The sequence below is a fragment of the Colius striatus genome, chromosome 13 (assembly GCF_028858725.1).
Source record: "Colius striatus isolate bColStr4 chromosome 13, bColStr4.1.hap1, whole genome shotgun sequence".
Lineage (NCBI taxonomy): Eukaryota > Metazoa > Chordata > Aves > Coliiformes > Coliidae > Colius > Colius striatus.
The window spans coordinates 1,465,177-1,489,692 of NC_084771.1; the positions used below are offsets into that span (position 1 = coordinate 1,465,177).

Here is a 24,516-nt window from a genome sequence, read left to right on the forward strand (position 1 = left end):
ACAGGCTGCTGTACCTGTTAAAAGCAGCCCCAAGTGCCAACCTTTGCCTCAGCCCTGCTCTCCTGCCAGGACATGGCTGTCAGAGCGTGGTCTCTTCACAGCTCTGGGGCCCAGAACCCCTGTGTGGTGACACCAGCTCTTCTGGTGCTTGGGCAGGAGGCACCAGGGCAAAGCTGGTGCTCAGCAACACCACAGCCCCTTTGCTCTTTCCATTTTTCAGCTTGCTCTGAACCACAATCACCTCCTTGTAGATCCAGTGATCTCATGATCAGCCTTGTGCAGATCAGTGTACATGTGTTGTTGCAAGTGCATTTACCAGGGCAGCTGTGGAGGGGGGGACAGGCAGCCTGGAGGAGGAGATGGCAACCACCCAGCAATCTCCACATGCCCTCAGCCCATCACCCACATTACAGACAGGCTGCTGTACCTGTGGGTATTGTTTCAAACACAGAGGAGGGAGAAAACCAGCAGCTCCTGGGAACATTCCTCCACTCCACAAGGCTGCATTTAGGGGCACAGAGGAAGGCTGGCACTCAGCTCTGCTGGGAAAGCCACCATCACCAAGAGCTCAGATGTTGCTCTCCCAGGAGTGCTGGGATACTGTGGGAAGTGTATGACATTAGCTCACAAAAAGCACTAGAACAGGTCAGCAGATCAGCCACGTTGCCTGCCACCATGGCAGCCCATCCTCCACACCATAGGCCTTCCTAGAGATCAACAGCAAGGAGCCAAGATGTATTTGCAATCATAAAGTACCTGTGTCATCAGATACCTGTGCAGCCAAAGTGTAGGGATCAAAAGGGGCAGCTGTTCTTCTTGTCCTAAAACAACCTGTCTGCTGCCACTGGAGATGGAGCAGCAGCCCCACCAGCCCCCACAGCAGTCAGTCACTGCAGCTTCCAGCAGGGGCCAGGCCTAGGCTGCTCATACAGCCCTGCAGCACCATGGTGGAGCACAGCTGCCTCTGCAAGACTTGGGCAGGACAAAGTTGAATGAAGACACACAAAGGAAGTACCACAATAAATACATGTATTTACATCACCCCTCCCCTCCCTCCTCACCACCACAGGTTGAGAAGGCAGAGACACACGTGGGACAGGAGGAAACAGCCAGTACACTCCAGCAGTGTAAGGAGGGTGCCCATCTCTCTCAAGGAAGAGCTCAGTGCCCAGCTCTCCCTCTTCCCTTCTTAGAGATGCATGGTAACTCCCAACAGTCCCAGTTGCAGCCAGGGAATTCCCACGGCCCATGCAAATCCAGGAGGCTCCCAGTACTCCATCCCTTAGGTGGCAAGAGGCTTCTCTCCAGCAGATGAGCAGGGGATGGCAGAGTCAGCCTCTGACAAATGCCCTTTGCTCTTCCCAAAGTGAATGACCAGTGGCTTCCCCTGCAGGTTGTAGCCATTCCCCAGCAGCAGGGCAGCCTGTGCTGACTGCACGTCTGCAACGAGAGCAAAGCAGGCACAGTGACACGGCCGGTGCTGCCACAGCCACAGGGGCTGCTCACACCAGGCTCCTGGCTCAGGGCAGCACCAAACACTACACTGATGGGTTCTCCAGCCAGAGGGATGTGCTCAATAGAAACACAGCACCAACAGGCTGCATCCCCTCTCTTTGGAATCCTCTTCACAGAATCATTTGGGTTAGAAAAGGTCTTTAACGTGGAGCCCAACTGCTAATCCAGCACTGCCTCTGTCACCACTAACCTCTGTCTCACAGCCTCATCTACATGGCTTCAGATACCTCCAGGGATGGGACCTCAGCCACCTGCCAGGGCAGCCTGGGACAGGGCTTGGTAATCACTTCTGTGAAGAGATGTTTGCTACCATCCAACCCAAACGTCCCCTGGTGCAACCTGAGGCCATTGCTTCTTGTCCTATCACTTGTTACTTGGGAGACCAATGCCCAAATACCTTTCAGGGAGCTGCAGAGAGTGCTCCTGTCTCCCCTCAGCCTCCTCATCTCCAGGCTCAACACCCCCATTCCCTCAGCCCCTGCCCAGCCCCTTGTGCTCCAGCCCCTTCCCCAGCTCTGTGCCTGGCTCTGACCACGCTGCAGCCCCTCAGTGTCCCTGTGGCAGTGAGTGAGGGGCCCAGCACTGAACACAGCCCTGGAGCTGCAGCCTCCCCAGGGCCCTGCACAGGGGACAATCCCTGCCCTGGGCCTGCTGATCCAAGCCAGGATGCCCTTGGCTTTCTTGCCCATCTGGGGCACGCTGCTGGCTCATGTTCAGCCACTGTCAATTAACCCCCCCCCCCCGAGGTCCTTTCCCCCTGGGCAGCTTTCCAGCCACACATCCCTAATCCCACAGCATTGCCTGTGGTTGGTGTGGCCCAAGGGCAGGACCCACTGCCCTCAACCTGGTCAGGGCCCTCTGAAGAGCCTTCCTGCCCTCAAGCAGACAATTCAATGCAGGGAAAAGACTTCAATGTGATAGGAAGAAGAGGGAGTAAGGTGTCTTCTCTATCTCCTTGGAGAAGAGGCTTGTGGCCAGCCCAGTGCCCTGTGGGAAGATGTGGTACCTTCATGGATGAGGGAGGAACAGAGGCAGGGACTCACCAGGGAAGGTGAGGAAGGCCTGGCCCCTCATGCGGCCGCTCAGCAGGCGGAACTGGATGGGCGGGCTGTCGTCCCTCTGGAACCGAGCAAACAAGGACACGAGGTCCTTCACCCTCACCCCAGGGCCCAGGTTCTTCAAGTACAGCACCTGTTCCACAGACAGCCAGGGTGAGCCAGCCTGGGCCATGCAAACACCTTCCTGAGTCTGCAGGGCCCGGAGGTAGGAGATACAGCCCCTCTGCCATCCCAGAGCCCTCCCATCCACGTGCCAGCTGCAGCCTGGAGGACAGGAGGGTGCAGGGAGAAAGGCAGCTCTGGACTCAAGGCCTCATGCTGGCCTGTGCCAAGTGCTGACTGCCCCAGTTATCTGTAAAACACAACAAGCTCCAGCTACTAGTTAAACACAGGTTGAGTAAAGTCACAGCTGGTGTCAGTCAGGCCCAAACAGGGAGAACACATCTTGGCCAGAGCCAGGAAGGGCTGAAGTACAGCCCTTTGCCAGCCTGGGCAACCTCCCCCCAAGAGCTGAAGGCCTCCTCCCCTCCCAGAGTAGGAGCTGCTCTCTCTTGGCTGTGAGCACCAACCAAGCACCCTCCAGGCAACAGCAAAAAGAAGCCTTTGCCTGCTGAGGCAGCTTCAGGGCACGCTAGAGTGGAAGAAGAATGAGGCCTGGTTCAAATCAACACACCTTGCTGGGCTCCCCAGGCTGGTAGGATGAGAACCTGGGAATGCTCCGGAGCTCCTCCTCTGACAGACGGTTCTTGCAAATCTCCTCTTCTGGGACAAACTCCACAGGCTCCTCGATAACCACGTGCTTTGGAGGGGGCTGGTGGGGCTTTGCTGCAGGAAGGCTGGGACTTCTTGGCTGTGCTGTCTGCTCTTCCTGCTCTGGAAGTGATGACTCCTCAGCCACAGGCCCCTGTGGGGCCAGGGAAGGGCACAAGCATGGGTCACTCTTGGTAGGCTGGTCTTCAGGTAACTTCTTGCTCAGCAGCTCTTGGTAAACACTCTCCAGGTGAACCATGGGATCCCTTTCATCTGTTACCCTCTTCTGAGTGTCATCTAATCCACAACACACAAACAGAGTAATGTGACTACCACTATGAACCTGGTAAAACTCACACGCTGCAGGAAGAGACACAGCCAGGAGAGGCCCTGTTCCAATCCAACCTCCATGGATCTGCCAACCAGGCCCTTCATGCAATCACAGAATGCTGGGGCTGGAAGGGCCCTGCAGAGCTGCTCCAGCCCCAGCCCCTGCTAAAGCAGGTTCCCCTGGCTCAGGGAGCACAGGAACGTGTCCAGGTGGGGTTGGAAACCTCCTGAGAAGGAGTCTTCACACTCTCCCTGGGCAGCCTGGGCCAGGGCTCCCTCACCTCAGCACTAAAGGAGCTTCTCCTTGTGTTTAAGTGGAACTTCTGTGTTCCAGCTTATGTCCATTGCCCCTTGTCCTGTCACTTGTGACAACAGCAAAAAAGTGCCTCCCCATCCTCTTGACATTCACCTTTTAAATGGCTGTGTTAAGGAGATCCCCCTCAGTCTTCTCCAGGCTGAACAGCCCCAGGTCCCACAGCCTTTCCTCACAAGGAAGATGCTCCAGTCCCAGTTACTACTAATAGTAACAATACTACTAATGACAATAAATGTAACAGAGAGAAATAAGGAAAAAAGGAACAGGAAAACAAGGCAACCCCCAAACAAATGATGCACAATGCAAGTGCTCAGTGCCCACTGCCCAATGGCCAGCAGCTTCCCCAACTGGGCAGCAGGACCCTGCCACAACAGGGCAGCCCAGATGCATTTAGAATGTCAACATTTGGCTCCCAGGGACAACATCAGATTAAGCTCCTGAGTTTAAAGAAGGTTCATGGTGTGGACTGATCAGTGAAATGTCCTTTAATCTAGTGGACACGAGGACAGAAGTGAGAGGGGTGTCTCCCAGCCTATGAGCCTCAACCTCTCTGCCTTTGCTTTTGCTAAATGCCACACCACTGACACCAAAGGAGGCTGCAGGGGCCAGAGGACACTGGGTCAGCTTGGACAGCATCAACACTGATCAAAGTAGTGTTTTAGGAGTTAAGAGCTGGAGTGTGGAAGTTCCCCTGCATCCACTGTCTTATACACACCCCCAGCCTGGGCTGGAGCCTCATGCCCACGTTTTCCAGGTAAAGCAGCCTGGAGCAGCTTTTGCCATCTCTGGACAACACTTGATTCTCCATCCAGAAAAGTGGGATGAAGCCACAGGCTTGGGGCCAACAGTGCTGGGATGAGAAGTGCTGTCATCCTGCAGACACAGTACTGGGAACCAGCAACTGGGCCCCAATTCCACTAAAGATACTGGGAGGGGCCTTCAACAAGTCACTCCTGCTCTTCCCTGCTCTGTGCCTTTGCCTCCTTCACACCCTTGTGAGACTGCAGTCAGAGAAGGGGGATCTCTCACCCCATGCAGGCCCCTCAGCTCTGTCCCACGGCACAGCCCCAGTGCTCTCCCCCTCCCCCAGCTGGGGCTGAGCTCCAGCCAGCCACGTTCTCCACAGACTGCACAGGCCTCTGCATTCAACCCTTCCCAGAGCCCACTCTGCTTATGTAAGAGAGGAAAATATCTCCTCCCACACAGAGCCAAAACAGAACCATGCCTTCAGGGACAAAAGGCCAGACACAAATGTATTGGACTCCCACACACCTCAGCTCTCCAAGCAGGAGCAGAGGCAGGAACAGCCCTGAGCCCACAAACCTTCGTGGTAGAGCGCCCTGAGGAAGGAGTGGCGGTCTGTTCCCTGGAAGAGGGCATTTTCAATCTCCATCTCCCTCCTGCTCAGCTGCTTGCTGCCAGCAAACCTCTGGGGTAGAGCCAGGATGCGCTGACGTTCTTCCATCTTCTCCTGGATGGCCTGGAGTCGGTCCTGGGTGGCCTCTGGGGCAGCTCCCAGCCCAGAGCCCTGCAAGCCAAGCACAGCTCTGCTCAGATCCAGCACGTACCTCCTTTGCAGAGGCTCAGACAGTCAACTTCACATCCTTCAGCCCTGGAGCGAGTGCAACTAGGGAGCAGCCCAAAAAGAGCAGGTCACCAAGAGGTGCTGTTACTGCAGGGGTAGGGCAGAAATATAACTGCTCAGCAAGCCTCAGTCCTTGAGGGGAGAAACAGCCTCTTTCACCTGACCTTTCTGTGCTGCTCTCCTTTCCCTGGCCTCACTGATGCTGCCTGTGTCCCTCTGTCCCAGCAACTCCTGCCTCTGCCAGCCACAGCCATCTTCTAAGGTCACCTACAGCAACTCCACAGCCCCTCCTTGGCACTTACCACACCTACAGCAATCAGGAGCTCCAGGTTCCACCAAGCTTTTGGTCGATGACCCTGACGTCACTGAGAGATTGTGACCTGCTGAAGAGTGGGGACCCCAGCTGGCACCCAAGGGCAGGTTTATGCTGAGGACTAAAGCCCTGCCCAGCTTTACATGAGTCAGCTCCCAGAAAGCAGCCAGCTCCTGCAGCACAGAGCTCACAGTGAGCCTGGCATTCCTGTAGCAACCCCACTGCATGGGGCCAGGACTCACCATAGGCTCACACTGCCCAGCACAGAGACACACGGGCAGCTTCTGCAGGGGCACTTCTGTTCCCCCATCCACCTCTGTCAGGAGCCAGAGATCACACTTTTACAGGGCTGTAGGTGGCTTTCCCTTTCTCAAATTCAAGATTTACTGTGGCAGACCCTTCTGCCTCAGGCAAGAAGCCAGGCTTTCTCCCTGCACTCAGCACAATCTGACAAACACCCTCCCAGGGTACCTCTCCCTTTCCACCCACCTGTTCGAGCCCACACTGGTAAGGCTTCCATTCACCATTTCAGAGCTTCCCTGGGGGCACAAAGGACTGTTTATATAGAAAAGCAATCCCAGGAAATCATTTGTAGTACTTTCTTTTCAACAAAGCTGCAACTTGGCAGCTGAAAATAAGAGGAGCCTGCACTCAGTCCTCTGCTGCAAGCTCCAGCACAATCTGAAGTCCTCTCTGTCTCAGCTGATTCCTCCTTGCTGGAATCTCTCACTCAGGGCTTTCTCATACAAAGCTGCACATCACTGCCTGACCTGGGATTTCTCTCCTAATACCCTTCTTCTCTCAGGAGCTGTAGAAAGTGTACCCTAATGCCACTGGTTCTTTCTGTCAGAACAGTGTTTTCCATGATAACCTTCATTTCTAAACATCCCAGAAGTGATTTCACACCAAATACAAGAGCTGCTGCTGCTGACACCAGTTTTCACTCTAAATTAGCACCACCAAGCTTGAATGCTGGCCACACCAGGGCTGGGGCTGCACTTACACACCACAGACAGTCATGGCTTCAGCTGACCAGAGGCAAACCCATGATTACCACAGATGCTTCCTCCTGCACACAGCTATTGCTCAGGAGGAGGAGAGACAGAGGAAAGCCAAGGGTCAACTCAGATCCTATTTTGCACCCTCTGGTTTACAAAACTAAGATCAAGATGCTCCAGAGCACCTGGCACAGGACAATCCCAAAAGCCTCTTGTTTCTGGAACGTGAAAGGGTGAAGGTGGGGGAAGGGGAGAAACTTGCTTTGGCACTGCTCTGCTACAAACTGTCCCCAAAGAGAGGTACACTTGGTCTCACAGCCCTGCACTGCTGTTTTCACATGGACATTTCAAGTTCCCTGAAACACCTGCAAGCCCCAAGAAGAATGGACATAACCCTCCCTGGAGACAGTTATCCCAAGCCAGCCATGGCATCCAGAAACAAGGAGGCTGAGGTGCTTTGAAACATTTCCTCCTTTTCCTCTTCCAGCCTGTGAACCCTTCTTACACAGCTAAAAACAGGTGAAATGATTTGCTTGAGAGCATCAAGGCAGAGGCAGCAATTTAGCCAGGTCTTGCCGTGTTCCACCACAGACCATCCAGCAAAGCAAACAGGCCAGAAGAAATGTGGGATCACGCTGGCCTAGAGGCAAGCTCTGCTCATTCCCAGAGGGCTCACAAAGGATGTGCATGGTGTGCCAGGATGCCAGGGGCCTGTGAGCAGGCTGAGGCCTGAGCAGAGGTGCCTACCTTCCCTGCTGAGTCCCGGTTCTTCCAGAGCAGGATCTCTGCGTCTGACAGCCCCAGCTCCCGGAGAGACGCCGTCTGTCTGTCGGTCTCCTGCAGGGCCTGGAACTGAGACAGGCTCAGAGCTCCTGCAGCCTCCTCCCCAAAAGGCTTGTAAAAGGCTGCAGGGGCGAAGCATCTTCGCTTTGACTTGCATCTGTAACCCAAAGCAAGAGAATCATATCATATCATAACATCACATCATAGAATGGGAGGGGTTGGAAGGGACCTTTAGAGCTCGTCCAGTCCAACCCCCCTGCAGCTCCCACCTACATCAGGTCACACAGGAACGTGTCCAGGTGGGTTTGAAGACCCCCAAGGAAGGAGCAGAACACCCTCCCTGGGCAGCCTGGGCCAGGGCTCCCTCACTCCAACACTCCAACAGTTTCTCCTCATGTTTCAATGGAACTGTTTGTGTTTCAGCTTCATCCCATCACCCCTTGTCCTGGCACTGGATACAACAGAAAGAAAGTGCTGCCCCAAGCTCCTAACATCCACCAGTGAGATGTGTATCCCCTCAGTCTCCTCTTCTCCAGCCTGAACAGCCCCAGGGCCCGCAGCCTTTCCTCACAAGGAAGATGCTCCAGTCCCCTGAGCATCTGGGTGGCCCTGCACTGGCCTCTCTGCAGCAGTTCCCTGTCCCTCTGCAGCTGGGGAGCCCACAACTGGGCACAGGACTCCAGCTGAGGCCTCAGCACATGTGGCAGAGTAGAGGGGGAGTAGAAGCTCCCTGGCCCTGCTGCCCACACTCTGCTGGATGCAACAGCATCAAGAACAGCAGGAGCAACTCGGCACTGAAAGACTGGAGGAAAGGGTAAGCCTCTCGTCCCAGTCATGCTCAGGGCTGCTGCACCTAGGCAGAGATTTCCCAAGCACAGCTGAGCCACGCTCTCCTGACCCTTTTCCAAGCACCATAGGCCAGGAGACACATCCTGCACACACTGCAACACCAAACCAGCAGATATAAACACAGGTCATTCTGGTGGGGCACAAGCTGTTGAGTCTAGAAGCTCACTCCTGTGTCTGGCCCAGGCAGATCATTTGTCTTCACAACCACCAGCATTTGCCCCGGGAGACAAGCACAGAGTGTTTAACTCCTGCTGGGGTGTCTGGGCAGCAGGCCTGGCAAAGGAGGAAGGGTCTGCACAGCACAGAATGACAGGGGTTGGAAGGGCCCTGCAGAGCTGCTCCAGCTCAACCCCCTGCTAAAGCAGGTTCCCCTCGAGCTGGGGCACAGGAACGTGTCCAGCTGGGGTTGAAAACCTCCTGAGAAGGAGCCTCCACACCCTCCCTGGGCAGCCTGGGCCAGGGCTCCCTCACCTCAGCACCAAAGCACTTTCTCTGTGTTCAAGTGGAACTGTTTGTGTTCCAGCTTTTGTCCACCCTCTGTCCTGTCACTGGACACCACAGAAAACAGTGTTGCCCCAACCTCTTGACACCTCTCTAGGTAAGTGTTGATGAGGTTCCTCCTCAGCCTTCTCCAGGTTACACAGCCCCAGCTGTAACCTTTGACAACAGCCTGCACCCAACATCTCCCTGGCGAGGTGGCATCAGTGGGGCAACACTGCTGCTGCCCCTCACACAGACCCTCCCCAGCACCCCCCTGGCAGCACTCCTGGGGCCACACCAGGACTCACTGCTCAATGGAGACCGTGGTATCGAGCTGCTGGTGAAGGAGGCTCTTCAGCTGCCTCTCTCCTTCTGTCTCCAAGTCTTCCAGGAGGAGCTCATCGCTGGACAGGCTGCTGTTGACCCTGAGGCACAAGAGCACAGCAGAGAGATGGTCAGTGAGGCAACGGGGAAGCACTGCTGAAAACACAGCGCTGGTACAGCCCCTGACTGGCAGCAAGACACCAAGACTGCTCAACCACAGCTCCCACTGACGTTACCTGGAAAAACCAACAGATTTGGGACAGTTGCTGCTTTCAAATGAGTCAAGAGGCAAATGTAGAGGCAAAGAGAAACAGTGAATTCGAGCAGCAGCACTCGATACAAAGCTTCCTTTTCCCTCCCTGGGCGCCAGGAGGCAGGCAGCCAGCCTGGCAGAGTCCCACACGGCACCCAGCCCCGCGCACGCCTCTGCGGGACGCGGTGCTGCCACGCCGCGGGCCGCCGCCGAGCCCTGGGGTGCCACGGGCAGCAGCCGCCGGGCCCGGCCCCGCTCAGCCGCTGCGAGGGCAGCCACGGCGGCCCGGGGAGCTGTTCTGAGGCGGCGCTGCCCCGGCGGCGGGCCCACACGGCCCGGTTCCAGAGGACTCCCAGACAGCAGCTTTCCGCGGCCTCGCCGTCCCCGCGGCTGCGCCGGGCCCGCGGAGGCGCCGGCTGAAGGCCCGGGCCGCGCCGGCACCTGAGGGGAGGCTCAGCGCGGCCGGGCTCCGGCGCCGCCACACGCCGCCACACCGCGCCCGGAGCCAGCGGGCAACGGCCCCGCAACTCCCGCACCCTCTGCACGGCCCCGCACCGCCCGCACGGCCCCGCACCTCCGCATGGCTGCGGCCTCTCCCGCCGCCGCCGCAGCGCGGCCCGGGCGCGGCGCAGGGGCCGCTGGGAGGCGGGTGGCGGCAGGGCCGGGCGGGCCGCGGAGCCGGCGCAGCGGGTTCGGGCCCCGCCGCCGGCTCGGGGGGGTTCGGGGCATTGCTCCTGGTTCAGGGGGTTCGGGCCCCGCCGCCGGCTCGGGGGGGTTCGGGGCATTGCTCCTGGTTCAGGGGGTTCGGGGCATTGCTCCCGGTTCAGGGGGTTCGGGGCATTGCTCCCGGTTCAGGGGGTTCGGGGCATCGCCGCCGGTTCAGGGGGCTCGGGGCCGCGCTGCTGCAGCCGCCCGTGCGGGGACACGGCCCCGCTCCCGCCGAGAAGCCGCGGCGGGGCCCGGGCCCTCCGGCAGGGCTCCCCCGGCACAGGCTCCCCCCGCAGCGCAATAAACCCCCCCTAAAGCTCCCAGGCTGAGGCAAGGCGAATGTAGTCATTGAAGTGAAACCAAATAGTGTCATAAGTGTAAGGAAAAGGGAGGTAACAAAAAGGGAACTACAGCACAGGAAAGGCGAGTGGTGCCCGATGCAGGTGCTGAGCGATGCCCCAGCAGCTCCCCCAGGTCACACACTGCCCCTGATGGCCCAGGGCATGGAATAGCCAGTGGCTGGCTGGGCTCAGCTCTCCTGGCCCTGCTCCCTCCTCTCAGCTTCTCGTGCATCTCCTCCCTCACAGCACAGGAAACTGCAAAGTCCTTCACTCCAGCACTACTTTAGCTAAACATCAGTGTGTTACCAACTTTATTCTCACACCACATCCAAAACATAGCCTGTGGCAGCTACTAGGGATTGAATCAATTCTACTCCAGCCAAAACTAGGACAAGCATCCACATCCCTCCCTCTCCTTTGAAGCTGCTGATGAAATCTGCTCACAGTAAAACAGAAAACAAAACCCCACACCCAATTAACAAACAACTCCAGTTGTGTCATTGAAGTCAGTCCCATACTCTAGAATGCCACTCTTCTCTTTGTTTTTCTTGGGGTACACAAGGCAAAAGGGGTGCAGGCAGAGGAAGGTAAAGACAAAGTAAAGCCCATTTACACATTATTTGCACTCCAGCATTTTGCAGCAGCATCAAGCACAAAGGAGAGCTGAGTGGGAGGGCAGCTCTGCTAAATATGGGATCATTCACTTCCCTCTATTAGTAAGGACACCTTGGAATGTGCAGTGTGATCACACCTGAGCTAAAAGTAGTGGCTGTCTCTTAACTCTTCCCAGCAGACTTGTTGACCACCCACTTCCCTGCACCCTTGGGAATCAACAAGCTGCAGCACACCAAATCACCAACCACCCACTGCATCCAACACTTCTCAGTGTGTAGGAATTCTGCTGACAGGGACCAGCACAAGAGCAGTTTATTGCCAAAAGCACAAAACCATGGTCCCCTGTCAGAGGTGGAAACATACCTGATCTAAACATAAACTCCAGCCAGACAAGGAGAGGCATTTGAGTCTCTGCAGCTCCTTTGTTACACTGTCTCTGTAAGGACCTGAATAAAAGCTTCTGAAGTCCTAATTGAACAGATTTGAGTTACATTTAGGTACGGCAGAGCTCAGCTGCTGTGTCACATCCTGCTGAAACCCCTCAAGGGCAGCACTTGTGTGTCTCACCTGTCTGTGTGCAGCCAGAACAAAGAGCACAGCCAAAGTCACACAGTCCCTCCCAGGGGAGGGAGGAATTCCACTCACACCCCTCCAAGACCAGCTATGGAAAAAACACCACATTTTATTGCAAGGAAAAAACAACAAGCCCAGATCATATGACATTCAGATCCAGGAGACTCTCTGGGGTATTATTTTTAGGTCAATCCTTTAAACTTGAAGTCTCTTAATCAAAGATGATGCGGAAGCTGCGCTCCTGCTCCTTGCGGCGGCTCTCACACACCTTTGTCACCTCTTCAACCTTCCTCTGCAACACAGCTGGGGGAGAAACAGGGGGTTAAGCACACAGGCAACCCTGGCACACAACCTGCACAGCTCAGCCTGCAAAGGGGGAACCAAAAGCATTTGGCTTTTGACAGTCACTCAGATTTAACAGGGCACGAAGGAGGAAAAACCAACACAGAGTCACGGCATGGTGGGGAGTGGGAGGGACCTTTAGAGCTCATTCAGCCCAAGCCCCTGCCAAAGCAGCTCCCACCTACATCAGCTCACACAGGAACGTAGCCAGGAGGGTCTTGAAGAGCTCCAGAGCAGGAGCTTCCACACCCTCCCTGGGCAGCCTGGGCCAGGGCTCCCTCACTCAAACACTGACACAGTTTCTCCTTGTGTTTCAATGGAACTGTTTATGGTGCAGCTTCATCCCATCACCCCTTGTCCTGTCACTGGATACAACAGAGAGAAAGTGCTGCCCCAAGCTCCTGACACCCACCAGTGAGAGATTTGGAGCTATGAATGAGATGCCCCCTCAGTCTCCTCTTCTCCAGCCTGAACAGCCCCAGGGCCCGCAGCCTTTCCTCACAAGGAAGATGCTCCAGTCCCCTGAGCATCTGGGTGGCCCTGCACTGGCCTCTCTGCAGCAGTTCCCTGTCCCTCTGCAGCTGGGGAGCCCACAACTGGGCACAGGACTCCAGCTGAGGCCTCAGCAGCTGTGGCAGAACAGAGGGGGAGCAGAAGCTCCCTGGCCCTGCTGCCCACACTCTGCTGGATGCCTCCAGGCTGCCGTTGGCTTCTTGCCCACGAGGCCACGTTGCTGCTCATGGGCAGTTTCTTATCACCCAGCACTCCCAGGTCTGTCTCCTGGAGCTGCTCTCCAGCAGGTCACCCCCAGCCTGGGCTGGTGCAGGGGGTTGTTCCTCCCAGCTGCAGGACTCTGCCCTTGCCCTTGGTGAACCTCAGCAGGTTCCTCTCTGCCCAATTCTGAAGCTGGTTGAGACCCCACTGACTGGCAGTGAGAAGTATACAGACATTTTCTGGCAGGGTGTCACACAGCCATAACAAGCTGTACACTGCATATCCAGCAAAAAGGAGGATGGTGTGAATGCACAGAAAGGCTGCAGAGCACTAGCAGTCACAACACAGATCAGCTGTTATTTGCAGATCTCTGCTTTGGATACACAGAAGCCACTGACTGATCAGCAAGTTTAAATGCAGCAGTCATGGCAAGGTACAAAACATCCTGGGCACAAGCTAAGGCAATTTCTAATTTCATTCTGTGAAAGCTTATCAGAGGCTCTCCAACAGGGCCACAGCATGATGTTACAGCCTAGGGCTTGGAGACAGCCAGTCCAGGCTGGGGTTTATGTTGTGCAGCATGCCAAACCCAGAATATGGCAGGAAGAGATGAAGGAACACATTTCAGTTTGTCACTTTTCAAGGACAAAGTTGTTCCCTGTTGAGGTGAGGCAGCACTGGCAGGGGCTGCCCAGATGGGCTGTGGAGGCTCCTTCTCTGGAGACATTCCAACCCAGCTGGTTCCTGTGTGCCCTGCTCTAGGTGGTGCTGCTCTGGCAGGGGGGTTGCACTGGATGAGCTTTCCAGGCCCCTTCCAGCCCTTGAGACTCTGTGAATATGAGTGTACCCAGAAACTGGCTGTTGGGAAACAGTCCTGGAGGTGTTCCACAGGAGACAAACCTGGTAATATCACCTACAGCACAGATGTCCTAGTTCTAGTTTTGTGGGGTTTTGATTTGGTTTCTTAAGACAAAAGCAAGTTAAGGAATGTTTCCTTCCCAGGCTGTGTGAAGGCTTACCTCAACATGGTATCATTTTTCCACTAAGTGCACACAGCAACAGAAGCTCCTCTCCAAGAACCCCACAGAAGCAGGCAGATGCATTAACCTCTTTTAAAACCTTGCAATTTCTTAGCCATATTGCTTCCTTCCTGTTTGAAGGTGAACCACAGCTCAACTCTTCCTTTAGTTGTACATTTCCCAGAAAACAGAATAAATCACTGTTAACTGATAAGGCAGCTTCTTTGGTACTGAATGGGTGGAAAAAATGAGTCTCCCTTCTAGGGAAATCTAAAGGAAGCAAGTTGCTGTTTGCACACATGTTCTGTAAAGTCAGAATTCTGCTGCCACAGGAGCTGCAGTAGATTTCCCAGTGAAGGCAGGTTTGGAATGTGGAAGTTTCAGTCCCTGCACTAAGCCAACACTCCTATTTGTACACAGCAGGATGCCCGCTTTCGCTCTAGAAGTGTACTGGGTGTGGGCACTTTCACAGCACTGCAGGCAGGCAGAGGGATGCCGTGCTGGTGAGAGGAGCCCTGCTTTGTCCTGCTTTGTTCTGCCATGCCCCCCTGTGGCGGCAAACATCACACCAAACCCGTGCACAATTCCCGAATCCCTCACAAGGAGGCGCTCCCTTCCGAAAACTTCCTTTCTTGATTGGGTATGGCACCGGGGTATACTAGTAAAGGGTGAATCCAGGACAAGAAACAACAGTAACTACACCATCGAGTTTTCACTGTTGAGTGCATCTCCTGCTTTGCATTTCATCTCCCACGACTTCTGTGCCATTTCCACACCTGCAGATAAATGCCTGCTGCTCAGGCTGGCCTGGAGGGGGCTTGCTGAAGGAGGGGGAAGCAGAGAACACTCACCACACACACACACATCCCTCACCAATTTTCCTACTCACAAACATTTTAGAAGCTGAAATATTCACCCTTAGCTTGAGAAAACACAGCACAGGGTTTTTCAGTCCTCTGCTCTGCACTGAGGCACTGCAAGCAGTGCTTTTTGTGAAACAGTAGCAGTTGCCAGGAATTACTTCTCAGCAGAGGCCTTTAATGCACATCAAGAGATTTTGAGCACAGAAAGGACAGTGTCATTGGAGGTGAGGAGAAGACTCCTCAGGGATCTTCAGAAACTCCTTCACATTCCAAACCCCCTTGAAACACATGCTACCTTCTATTTACATTCCCCAAGAGCTGCAAGATGACACTCACCTGAGTTCTGGTCAATCCACTGCAGTGAATCCATGTGAGCATTCAAGATTTTACAGATCTGCTGAAGCTGAAGAGAAAGAGAAGGTACAAGTCCTTTGTTACACTACATAAAATCTAAAAGCAGTAAAAGCCAGCCTGCCTGTCCCTGCCTTTGGAATGTGATGCAATCAGATCTCTCATATGTACAGCTCCACTCACTGAGCAGCCACCTTCCCAGGGAAGTGTGCAGCAACTGTGTTCCTTTGCTTCTCTTTACCATCAAGAAAACAGACTGGCTTAGAGCACACACCTGTGGCTTTAGGCTAATTCCAATTCAGACATAGGAACCATCACCACATTAATCATCTTGGGCTTGAGGTGGCAAAAGCAAAAAGGAATGGGGAAAAAACCAGAATCAAGTCTGCAACACTGAAGGGAAATTGTGTCTGAAAAAGAGCTTCTGGGTAAACCCTCAAGGAATATTGAGATCCATTTAATACATATCAGAAAGAGCTGGTAATTCAGATCTTGTTTTCATGAGGATACAAAAGCAGTGTGAGGAAAAAGGATCAGCTGCTACAGATGGCACTCTGAACAAGATTTAGGTTTGCCCCAGAAAGATGCAGGCAGTGGAGGAGGTAACCACATCAACATTGAGACAGGCCTCTAAAACAAGTTGTAATCCAGGGTAAAATTAGACAAGCAAATAACCAGAGTTCACACCAGAATGAAAGACCTTGAAAACTCTTAAGAGGAGTGCAGAGCAAGTAGGTGAGTCAGCCTGGATTGTGTCAGAGTAGTTGTACCCAGAAGAGATCCAACTCAGGGACAAACTACTCCTCCAAGGTTAAAGCTACAAGCAGCATTCACCATGCATTCCATTCAGACAAATGGAAGAGTTAGAACTGTTTCAATATCCTCTGTCTCCAACCAACAAACAAGGAAAGGTGGTGTTTACCGGGTCGCTGGTGTCTGCTGGGCCTCGGGATGTGTTCAGGTGCTCAGTGATGTCCTTCAGGTCTTGTGCCATCCGCTTCAACTGAGCATCGATATTTTCAGCCAGTTTAAAGCTGCACAACATGTGAGAACAAAGGGCAGAATATTGTACTTCAGCAAACCCACTCCCAGTCACACCAGCTAAATAATCACCAGTTTTCTGAGACCATTTCCCACACAGCCAGTTCGACCCAACAGCTAAAGAGCTCTTCATGCCCACTCGAGGGTTTCCAGTCACCACTCCCCTGTTTCTAATGCATAAAATCTAAGTTGCCATGCATAAAACAGGATATTTGACAAAGGCCACTGATGGATCAATACTGCACAGAGCAGTGAACAGGCTGCCCAGAGGGGTTGTGGAGGCTCCTTCCTTGGAGCTCCTTCAAGACCCGTCTGGACATGTTCCTGTGTGACCTGATCTAGGTTGACCTGCTTCTGCAGGGGGGTTGGACTGGATCATCTCTAAAGGTCCCTTCCAACCCTACTATTCTATGATTCTATGTATCCCAACACTGCTTCTTGCTGATTGATCCCCACCACATCAGCCTGCTCATCACACGCTCCAAGGAGCTTCCTGCCTTACGTCCTCTCCCGTTCTTCATCCGCATGCTGCAAGTAGATGGTCCCACTCTGTTCCTTCACAGACTCCTCCAGAGGGGTCAACAAGTCTTCAAGCTCTTTCTGCTGTGATAGAATGAAGTCTAGCTCCTGATCCAATCTGAAAAGGAAAAACATTAACTACTCAACTCAAAAGTTCTGTGAGCTCTACATCTGCCACACCACAAACACAGGAGCATGCAAAAAGCAAACAATGCCATCAAGTGTTCATAGTTTCGTACCTCTTCTGATCAAGTTTCACTTTCTCTACTTCTCTGTGTAATGAAGTAATCTGGAAACACAAGACACTTAATTACATTGTGAAAACTCCAAAGTGAACTCATGAGAGCGGTGGAACAGGAAGCCAGCACCATACCAACGTCTACCAGACACAAGAAATGGTTCCATAAAGATCTCCAGACCAGAAATGGAACAGTGGAAGTTTGGCTTTGAAAGCTCCACCCTAAGGGAAGTTGTTAGCATGGTGTAAGCTCACAGAACAGACTTCCAAGTTTCAGTGCCTGTAGCCCAGTACAGACACACAAGGGAGTCTTTTAAAAGCACACAGATCCAATTCTGCTTGTAAAATACAGATGGGAAAGTCCCACTAGATGTTGCATCTCTAACCCTGAAGGCCTTTAAGGATGTAAGCAAGCAAAATCAGGTTCCTCTGGACATTGCCTGACCTTCTCTCCATTCTCTATCAGCGTCCGATCCCAGGCGTTCACTTGTGTGGCTTGGTGAAGGAAGTGTTTCTCTTGGTCTTCCAGTTCCAGGCTCCACTTGTTTATCAAACTCTCCAGCTGGGCATAAGTCATCACTGGAGGGGCACTGGGAGGAAGTGCCACAAAGGCAAAAAGATCAAACACCAAACTATAAAAGGTGATAAGATCCCTCCTTCCCCCCCAGGATCCCATCACTAATAACAGCTTCTCCTCCAAAGAGGCAGGGGCTGGCTGGAACACACTCACCTGCTGGCTGTGGTGGTGGTGATGGCAGCTGCAGAAGTCACAGCTCCAATGGCACCAGTTGTAGTTAATGGCTTAAGATTCAAAGCAAAGCCAGAAGCAGTAGTAGTGCCTGAAAGAAGAGATGCAAGTCAAGCAACAGGACACATCTGCTATCTAACACATGGAGAACAGGCCAGCACACACTTCCAAACACTGGGCAATATGAATTCAAATAGGTCCCTTACACAGAAAGCAAATCCCATATCTGCCAGGAAGGGAATGAAGGGCACCTTGACACAAAGGCAGTGCACTGTACATACCCAACTAGTAGTTCCAGTAAAGTGAGGAACTGGCAGCCCTGGACATTTGCCCACACATCCCTCTCAGTCTCATGTTTTACTATTAGACCTAACAACTACCAGCAAACCCAGTTCCTCTCCTGCATCTTTGCAGGAGGTGGGATCTCCAGGTTTTCACAAAACTAAGAGCAGCTATCAGACGCTACTGTCAGCCACTCACACAGCACTTTTAGGCACTGAGCTCGAACTCTTCACACTCACATCAGAAACAAGCTTGAGAAAGACCTTGAGAGCTGAGCAGCCATGTCATCATGCTGAAAACTGACTGGTAACCCCATGCAGGAAAGGATGTGCAGTCCCAAACCCAACCACTGTGCAGCAGCAGATTCCACTGCAGGTTTTCACACGAGGGCTGACACAAACAGCACTCATCTCTGCTTTGTTTGCCTTTGAAGGAGAGTTAATAAAACCCAACACTTCAGAACTCATCATATGGAAGAAACAGATGAATGGGGTGTAACTGAATCATAAAACCCCTCTCCTTAAAAAACCCCCTAAAAGTCCCTCTCCCTTCCCCCATCTGGACACCTCTCCCTCACCCATCAGGGCAATTCTGTACTACACAGGCAGGCCAGAACAGGGGCAGTCAATCTATTTAGTTGACTTGATCCAGATTAAACATCAAAGCCCAGGGGCCTCCCTTCAACCCAGTCCCTTTGCTGTGTGTGGCCAGGCTCTCAGAAGTCATAGGTAACTGTGCCTTTGGGGAGATGGGAAAAGAGGATCAGGGAAAGATGTGGAGAGCATTGGAAATTAGAACTGCTGCACTGCTACATTAGTGTGGCCCCATTAGTGGAGCTCCCTTCTCTTCAGCTACTTTCAGCATCTAGTTCTTACTAGTGGCAGTGCTTGTTGTACCAGCTGTTGTTCCAGGAACCTTCAGTCCAAAGCCAAGTGATCCAAGACTGGCTGTCCCAGTGGAAGGGGCAGCAACTGGAAACAGAAGACAATATTAAGAGTTTGCATAATCCATTAAATACAGCATCCCATTGAAAAGCTCTACCCTTGCCTGCTCACCCATCTCTGTCTGCTCTGTATTTGTGTTAAGGAGGATCATTGTTATTCTTCCAGGCAACTTTATCAACCCTGGTGCCAAGCTACTATTGCTTCTCTTTACCTGTTTGGAATTATGTAACATTTAACTGCTATCAAATGCTAAGAGAAGCCAAGGGTGCTGGACACTGTCAGGCAGCAAAGGCAATCTCTGCACAAGCCTACAGCTAAAGCAATACCATTGCACATACTACAGGAAACACCCTGGTCACATCTCAGCTGCCTGGGAACAATCCCCCTATTAGCATCTAACAACAAATTTCAGATACCCTGATAAACAGGGAACACCCACTTGCTTAAAAGCATTCTTAAACACTAAGACTAAGGTCAGTTTTGGAATTAGAATAGCAATGCAAGTGCTGGAGTGCTAGGCAAAACAGAAGTTGTTAAACTGCTGCACATGGCATCTACAAACTGCAGCAGCTCATCAGCTAAACATAATTAGCATGGCTTTAACATAAAACTTGTGAAGGGCCTTAGGAGGAGCTGCCTAAATTCTTAGAGGTAGGGGTAGGACAGCATGATGTATGGAACAGTAGCATTAACCCTGGTAAAGAGCAACACTGGCTGTAGCTAGTTTCCATAATCAAAAGAAACTGAAGTGTTAATACCTCACCGAAGACTCAGAAAGGGAGCTGTTAGGACTGTCTTCAAACCTGGGCTACTGCCTTTAAAGCTATCAGAAAATTGACACTACTTGCTGCCATGAAACTCATTTTGCAAGAGGAAACTTGCCTGTTATTATCAGGGGAACTTGCAAGCACATAGTAGTGGGAATACTTGTTTTTGGCACCCTGCATCTCTACCGTCCCAGGTCACCATAAAGAAGTGCAAACACTTAATGCAAGAGTCAAGGACTGACATAACCAGACTCAAGACACCAGGGTCTGCAAGACAGTAGCTAAAACACCACTAGAAAGCTAATTTGTGGTGGTACTACCCAGAGAAACACCAAAACAGCTAAAAGTGCCCTGTGTTGCTTGCCCACTCTGAATCTAAAGTGTGCTTGAGCTTAAACAAAACTCTCACGCCTCACCTTTGAAGACAGTTTGCAAAGAGGGGAGGTGGCAAACAGTGAGAAGAGCTGGTCTTCTGAATTCTCTATTACCCCAGCATCTACAGACAGCTCCACCACTACCAGCTGCCACCAACCATGCTGCTCATTTATTCCCCTAACAGATGAAACCTGCATGTTGTGACTTACGTGAGAGGCCTGTGGCGGTAGACGACGTCGGTGCTGAAGAACTCACTATAGATGAAAACAGGGTAGGCCCTGTTGTGCCAAGAATGGAGGTTGTGGTGGTGGCTGCAGTTGTGGCAGCTGTGGATGTTACTGCAAAAAGAAAAAGCATCCACCTTGTACAACCAGACCACAGCAAGCTCTCACCCATTTCAGAAGAGGCGTGCTGAGGAGGGGACACACATCTGCCCATTTCCACCAGGCTTTTGAGGATGGAAGGGCTTCAAACTACTCCTCCTCGTTTTCTACTTCAGGCTTATCTTTATTACAATGTACCCCTTAAACCCCTGGCTCCTTCCCACTGCACTCAAGCAAGAATTACAGAAGAGAACAAGGCACAGGGAACACAATCAAAAGCATGGGATGCTCAGGTGAATGGCTGCATGAACTGCCACAGATCACTGATGCTCTTGCAAATTCACAAGCACTTCTAGCTCATTACCAGACTCCAGCTTAGAAAACTATTCCCAGAAGGACAGCAGATTCACCAAGTCTCAAGTAATTACTTCCTGAAACAATTTCCTACCTCCAGGTTTGCTTCCAAAGGCCAGAGTAGGTCCCTGGCTGGTACTGGCAGTCAGCGTTGCTGTGGGTGCACTAGTGGCTGCTGTTGAAGTCAATGATCCAAAGCTTAGACCTGCAACAAGCAGAAGGAAATGGAAATTACAGTTGTTTTACTACAGAGACACTGTGGGTTCTGCTGATCACAACAGTCAAGGTAGAAGGGGTAGGAGTATAAGAAAAACAATGTTATTCAGTCATAGACTCATGGCATGGTGAGGGTTGGAAGGGACCTTTAGAGATCATCCAGCCCAAGCCCCTGCCAAAGCAGCTCCCACCTACATCAGGTCACACAGGAACATGGCCAGGAGGGTCTTGAAGAGCTCCAGAGCAGGAGCCTCTACACCCTCCCTGGGCAGCCTGGGCCAGGGCTCCCTCACCTCAGCACTGAAACACTTTCTCCTTATGTTTCAATGGAACTGTTTGTGTTGCAGCTTCATCCCATCACCCTTTGTCCTGGCACTGGATACAACAGAAGGAAAGTGCTGCCCCAAGCTCCTGACACCCACCAGTGAGAGATTTGTAACTATGAATGAGCTGCCCCCTCAGTCTCCTCTTCTCCAGCCTGAACAGCCCCAGGGCCCGCAGCCTTTCCTCACAAGGAAGATGCTCCAGTCCCCTGAGCATCTGGGTGGCCCTGCACTGGCCTCTCTGCAGCAGTTCCCTCTGGAGCTGGTGTGATAAGTACTCTTGTACTGTCCCAGAAATGAACTGGAGCTAACACAGGCATTGTGTAAAAAAGATTTCCAAGAATAATGCTGACACAGACAAGCATCACCCTGCCCCAGAGCTGCTGACCTTCCCTCCAAGGCAGGCACTGTCACCAACAAGTAGACCAAAAGCTCTGCAGGAGGGGGCAGGTTCCTGCCATCAGGGAGGTGACCTTTGGCATTGTGAGCCAGGCTCATCCTGCAGCACCTCCTCCCCATCACTCCCAGCCCCTTCCCTCTGCACCAGCAAACCCATCCAAAACACTTTAGAAGGGCTTCAAATGCAACAAGCACTTTCTACACACATTGGCAGAACTATTTCAGCCTCACTCTCTACACCCAAAGGCTCACCAGCAGTTGTCATTCATCACAGGTGACCCCAGGCAAGCATCTCAGAAAACCCATCAACTGCAGCTTCATTTGTCACCAGCAGCAGCTGGAGGCTGCAGAATCTAATTCATGGTTACAAATGCATCAAGGGTGGGTGTGAGGAGGCTGGAGCCAGGCTGTGCTCAGGGATGGCCAGTGGCAGGACAAGGGGCAACAAACTGAGGTTCCAAAGAGACACAAGGACAAAGTTGTTCCCTGTTGAGGTGAGGGAGCACTGGCAGGGGCTGCCTAGATGGGCTGTGGGGGCTCCTTCTCTGGAGACATTCCAACCCAGCTGGATGAGTTCAAGTGTGCCCTACTCTAGGTGGTGCTGCCCTGGCAGGGGGGTTGCACTGGATGAGCTCTCCAGGCCCCTTCCAGCCCTTGAGACTCTGTGGATCTCCACACCATCCCCAGCTATCCTCTGTGCTGACAGGCTTCCAGACTACAGCAGCTATCTGAAGCCCTGGCACTCACCTGTGGTCTGTCCCCCAAGACTGAAGGGGGCTGCTGACTGGGTTGCAGTTCCCAAGGTGGCAGCAGTGGTGGCAGCAGTTGCTGTCCCAAAGGTCAGCCCGCTGGATGGTGCTTGGGGAGCTGCGGTGCCGATGTTGAAGGTGCTTGTGCCAGCCTGAGTTGTGCTACCACTGGAAAAAGTAAATCCTCCAGTTGTCCCAGACTGAGCTGTGGTGGTGCTGCTGCTGCTGCTGCTGCTGGTGGTGCCAGCAGATCCAAACACAAAGCCAGTAGGGGCTGCTGCTTGACTCGAGGCCACGCTGGTTGGTGCAGACCTACCAAATGCAAAGCCCCCTGCGATTCCAGTAGCTTGTGTTGTAGCACTGCCTCCAAAGCTTAACTTTGGTGCATTCATCCTAGAGAATAAAAGAAGCCAATCTGTTGGAGATCAATATCTACTCAATTTCAAGGCTTTCTAACAGTTTGCTGCCAGCAGAAATCACCCTTCCAAAGGCCATGCACTCAGTCAGGGGTGTGTTGCAAGTTTGGCAATGTCTACACCACAACCCTTGTCATCTGAAGTCCTCTTCAGTCTCTTTATACTAACTCCCTCTTAAATTACCTTCACCCAGCCAGGCACCAGAAGACATTTATAGCAGTGTAAGTGAAGTTGCTTACTCTCTCAGCTCTCACATCCCCTTTTGCACTTCTTCTATATAAGACTATATTTTTCAACTAACTCTTAGTGCCAGTCCCCACTGCAGCTCCCTTCCCACTGCTCCCATCTGGCAAGCTTCAACAACAGCAGGTTGGAAGAATCACTTCCAAGCTTACAGTCCCTCCCAAGGACAAAATGGTCCTACTTGGCTGAAGAAACATTCTGAGTGCTCCACATTTGGATCAAAGGACGAGATGTTTCATGCTGAGACACAAAGCTGTATCATTTCTTCATGCAAGCATCCATACCCCAATTACAGACCAAAATGTGAAACAGCTCATTCTCAATGCCCATCTGAAAAAAGGCAGCACTGACACAAACACATTGCACTAAAGATGCTTCCCAGAGTGCTCCAGTCAATTGGGGCACAAGAGCAAGGGGTTTGCTGCCTGAGAATTACTTGCAATAATTACTTGCACTTCCCAGGGGCATCGCCCACAGAAACACAGAGTCTCAAGGGCTGGGAGGGGCCTGGAAAGCTCACCCAGTGCAACCCCCCTGCCAGGGCAGCACCACCTAGAGCAGGGCACACAGGAACCAGCTGGGTTGGGATGTCTCCAGAGAAGGAGCTTCCACAGCCCATCTGGGCAACCCCTGGAGAGCTCACCCAGTGCAACTCCCCTGCCAGGGCAGCACCACCTAGAGCAGGGCACTCAGGAACTCCTCCAGCTGGGTTGGAATGTCTCCAGAGAAGGAGCCTCCACAGCCCATCTGGGCAGCCCCTGCCAGTGCTCCCCAGCGCCCAGGGCCGCCCAGCACCCCCTCCCCGGGGCCCGCCGGCCCCGCGCCCCTCACCCCAGAGGGAACACGGTGGTTGTGGGAGCCGCAGTCGCCGTGGTCGGCGTCCCGAAGCTGAAGCTGGGGGGCTGCGTGGCGGCGGCCGGCTTGCTGAAGGAGAAGGGCTGGCTGCTGGCCGGCGTCTGGGCCGTGCTGCCGAAGCTGAAGCCCCCCGAGGCGGCGGGCGTGGAGAACGAGAAGCCCGTCGTGGCCGTGGTGCCGGTCGTCTTCGGTGTGCCCAAACCGAAGCCGCTGCCCGCCGCGCCCGACCCGAAGCCGAAGCTCATGGCTGCTGCGGGACGGAGCCCCAGCCCCGGAGCCAGGCCCAGCCCCGGCCGGAAGCGGAAACCCAACCGCCCCGCGCGCGGCCCAGCAAAGCACCGCCCCCTCCCTCGCCGGCCAACCACCGGCCGCGTTTTCCCCGCCCTCAGCAGTCATTGGCCGCTCCAGCCGCCACTCCCGGGAAGCCCGGTCGGATTGGCTGGTGACGTCGAGGCGAGGCGCGAGGGGCGGCGGTTCCCCGTTGCCGTGGCGACGCGGACGCGGCGGCGGCTGGGCCGGGGCCTGGCGGCGGCTGGAGCGGCGCGGAGCGGGGCCCGCCCGTGCGACACACGGTGCCCGTGCCGCGGGGTCGAGAGCTGCGGCGTGTCCGTCCCCCCGCGGCTGGGCACACAACCCGTGCGCGA

General features: G+C 53.5%; 2 protein-coding genes across 3 annotated transcripts; both read right to left on the bottom strand.

The window, feature by feature from the left end:
* Positions 1 to 1,012: 1,012 nt before the first annotated feature.
* Positions 1,013 to 10,192, bottom strand: RBM41 (RNA binding motif protein 41). The gene is made up of 7 exons (XM_062006425.1): positions 10,129 to 10,192; positions 9,286 to 9,402; positions 7,613 to 7,805; positions 5,293 to 5,497; positions 3,247 to 3,620; positions 2,559 to 2,706; positions 1,013 to 1,440 (listed from the first exon to the last, which is right to left on the bottom strand). The coding sequence occupies exons 1-7, from the start codon at positions 10,134 to 10,136 to the stop codon at positions 1,283 to 1,285; spliced, it is 1,203 nt and encodes a 400-aa protein (XP_061862409.1). The 5' UTR covers positions 10,137 to 10,192; the 3' UTR covers positions 1,013 to 1,282.
* Positions 10,193 to 11,880: 1,688 nt separating this feature from the next.
* Positions 11,881 to 24,167, bottom strand: LOC133626566 (nuclear pore glycoprotein p62-like). 2 transcript variants are annotated; one of them, XM_062006423.1, is made up of 12 exons: positions 23,849 to 24,167; positions 22,357 to 22,751; positions 20,766 to 20,876; positions 20,204 to 20,332; positions 18,784 to 18,879; positions 17,609 to 17,717; positions 17,324 to 17,468; positions 16,880 to 16,929; positions 16,624 to 16,758; positions 16,003 to 16,114; positions 15,066 to 15,132; positions 11,881 to 12,094 (listed from the first exon to the last, which is right to left on the bottom strand). In XM_062006423.1, the coding sequence occupies exons 1-12, from the start codon at positions 24,115 to 24,117 to the stop codon at positions 12,003 to 12,005; spliced, it is 1,710 nt and encodes a 569-aa protein (XP_061862407.1). In that variant the 5' UTR covers positions 24,118 to 24,167; the 3' UTR covers positions 11,881 to 12,002. The 2 variants fall into 2 exon arrangements, with proteins under 2 accessions (XP_061862407.1, XP_061862408.1); XM_062006424.1 differs by lacking the exon at positions 11,881 to 12,094 and adding an exon at positions 14,230 to 14,642.
* Positions 24,168 to 24,516: the final 349 nt, after the last annotated feature.

Coding starts and splice junctions, on each gene's coding strand:
- RBM41 (XM_062006425.1), bottom strand. Junction 7,806..9,285: donor ACCACGGTCTCCATTGAGCA/GTGAGTCCTGGT, acceptor TTTGGGTTACAG/ATGCAAGTCAAAGCGAAGAT. Junction 1,441..2,558: donor GGCCTTCCTCACCTTCCCTG/GTGAGTCCCTGC, acceptor CTCTCGTTGCAG/ACGTGCAGTCAGCACAGGCT.
- LOC133626566 (XM_062006423.1), bottom strand. CDS start 24,117: ATGAGCTTCGGCTTCGGGTCGGGCGCGGCGGGCAGCGGCTTCGGTTTG. Junction 16,115..16,623: donor GATGAAGAACGGGAGAGGAC/GTAAGGCAGGAA, acceptor CATGTTGTGCAG/CTTTAAACTGGCTGAAAATA. Junction 15,133..16,002: donor CAGCAGACACCAGCGACCCG/GTAAACACCACC, acceptor CTTTCTCTTCAG/CTTCAGCAGATCTGTAAAAT.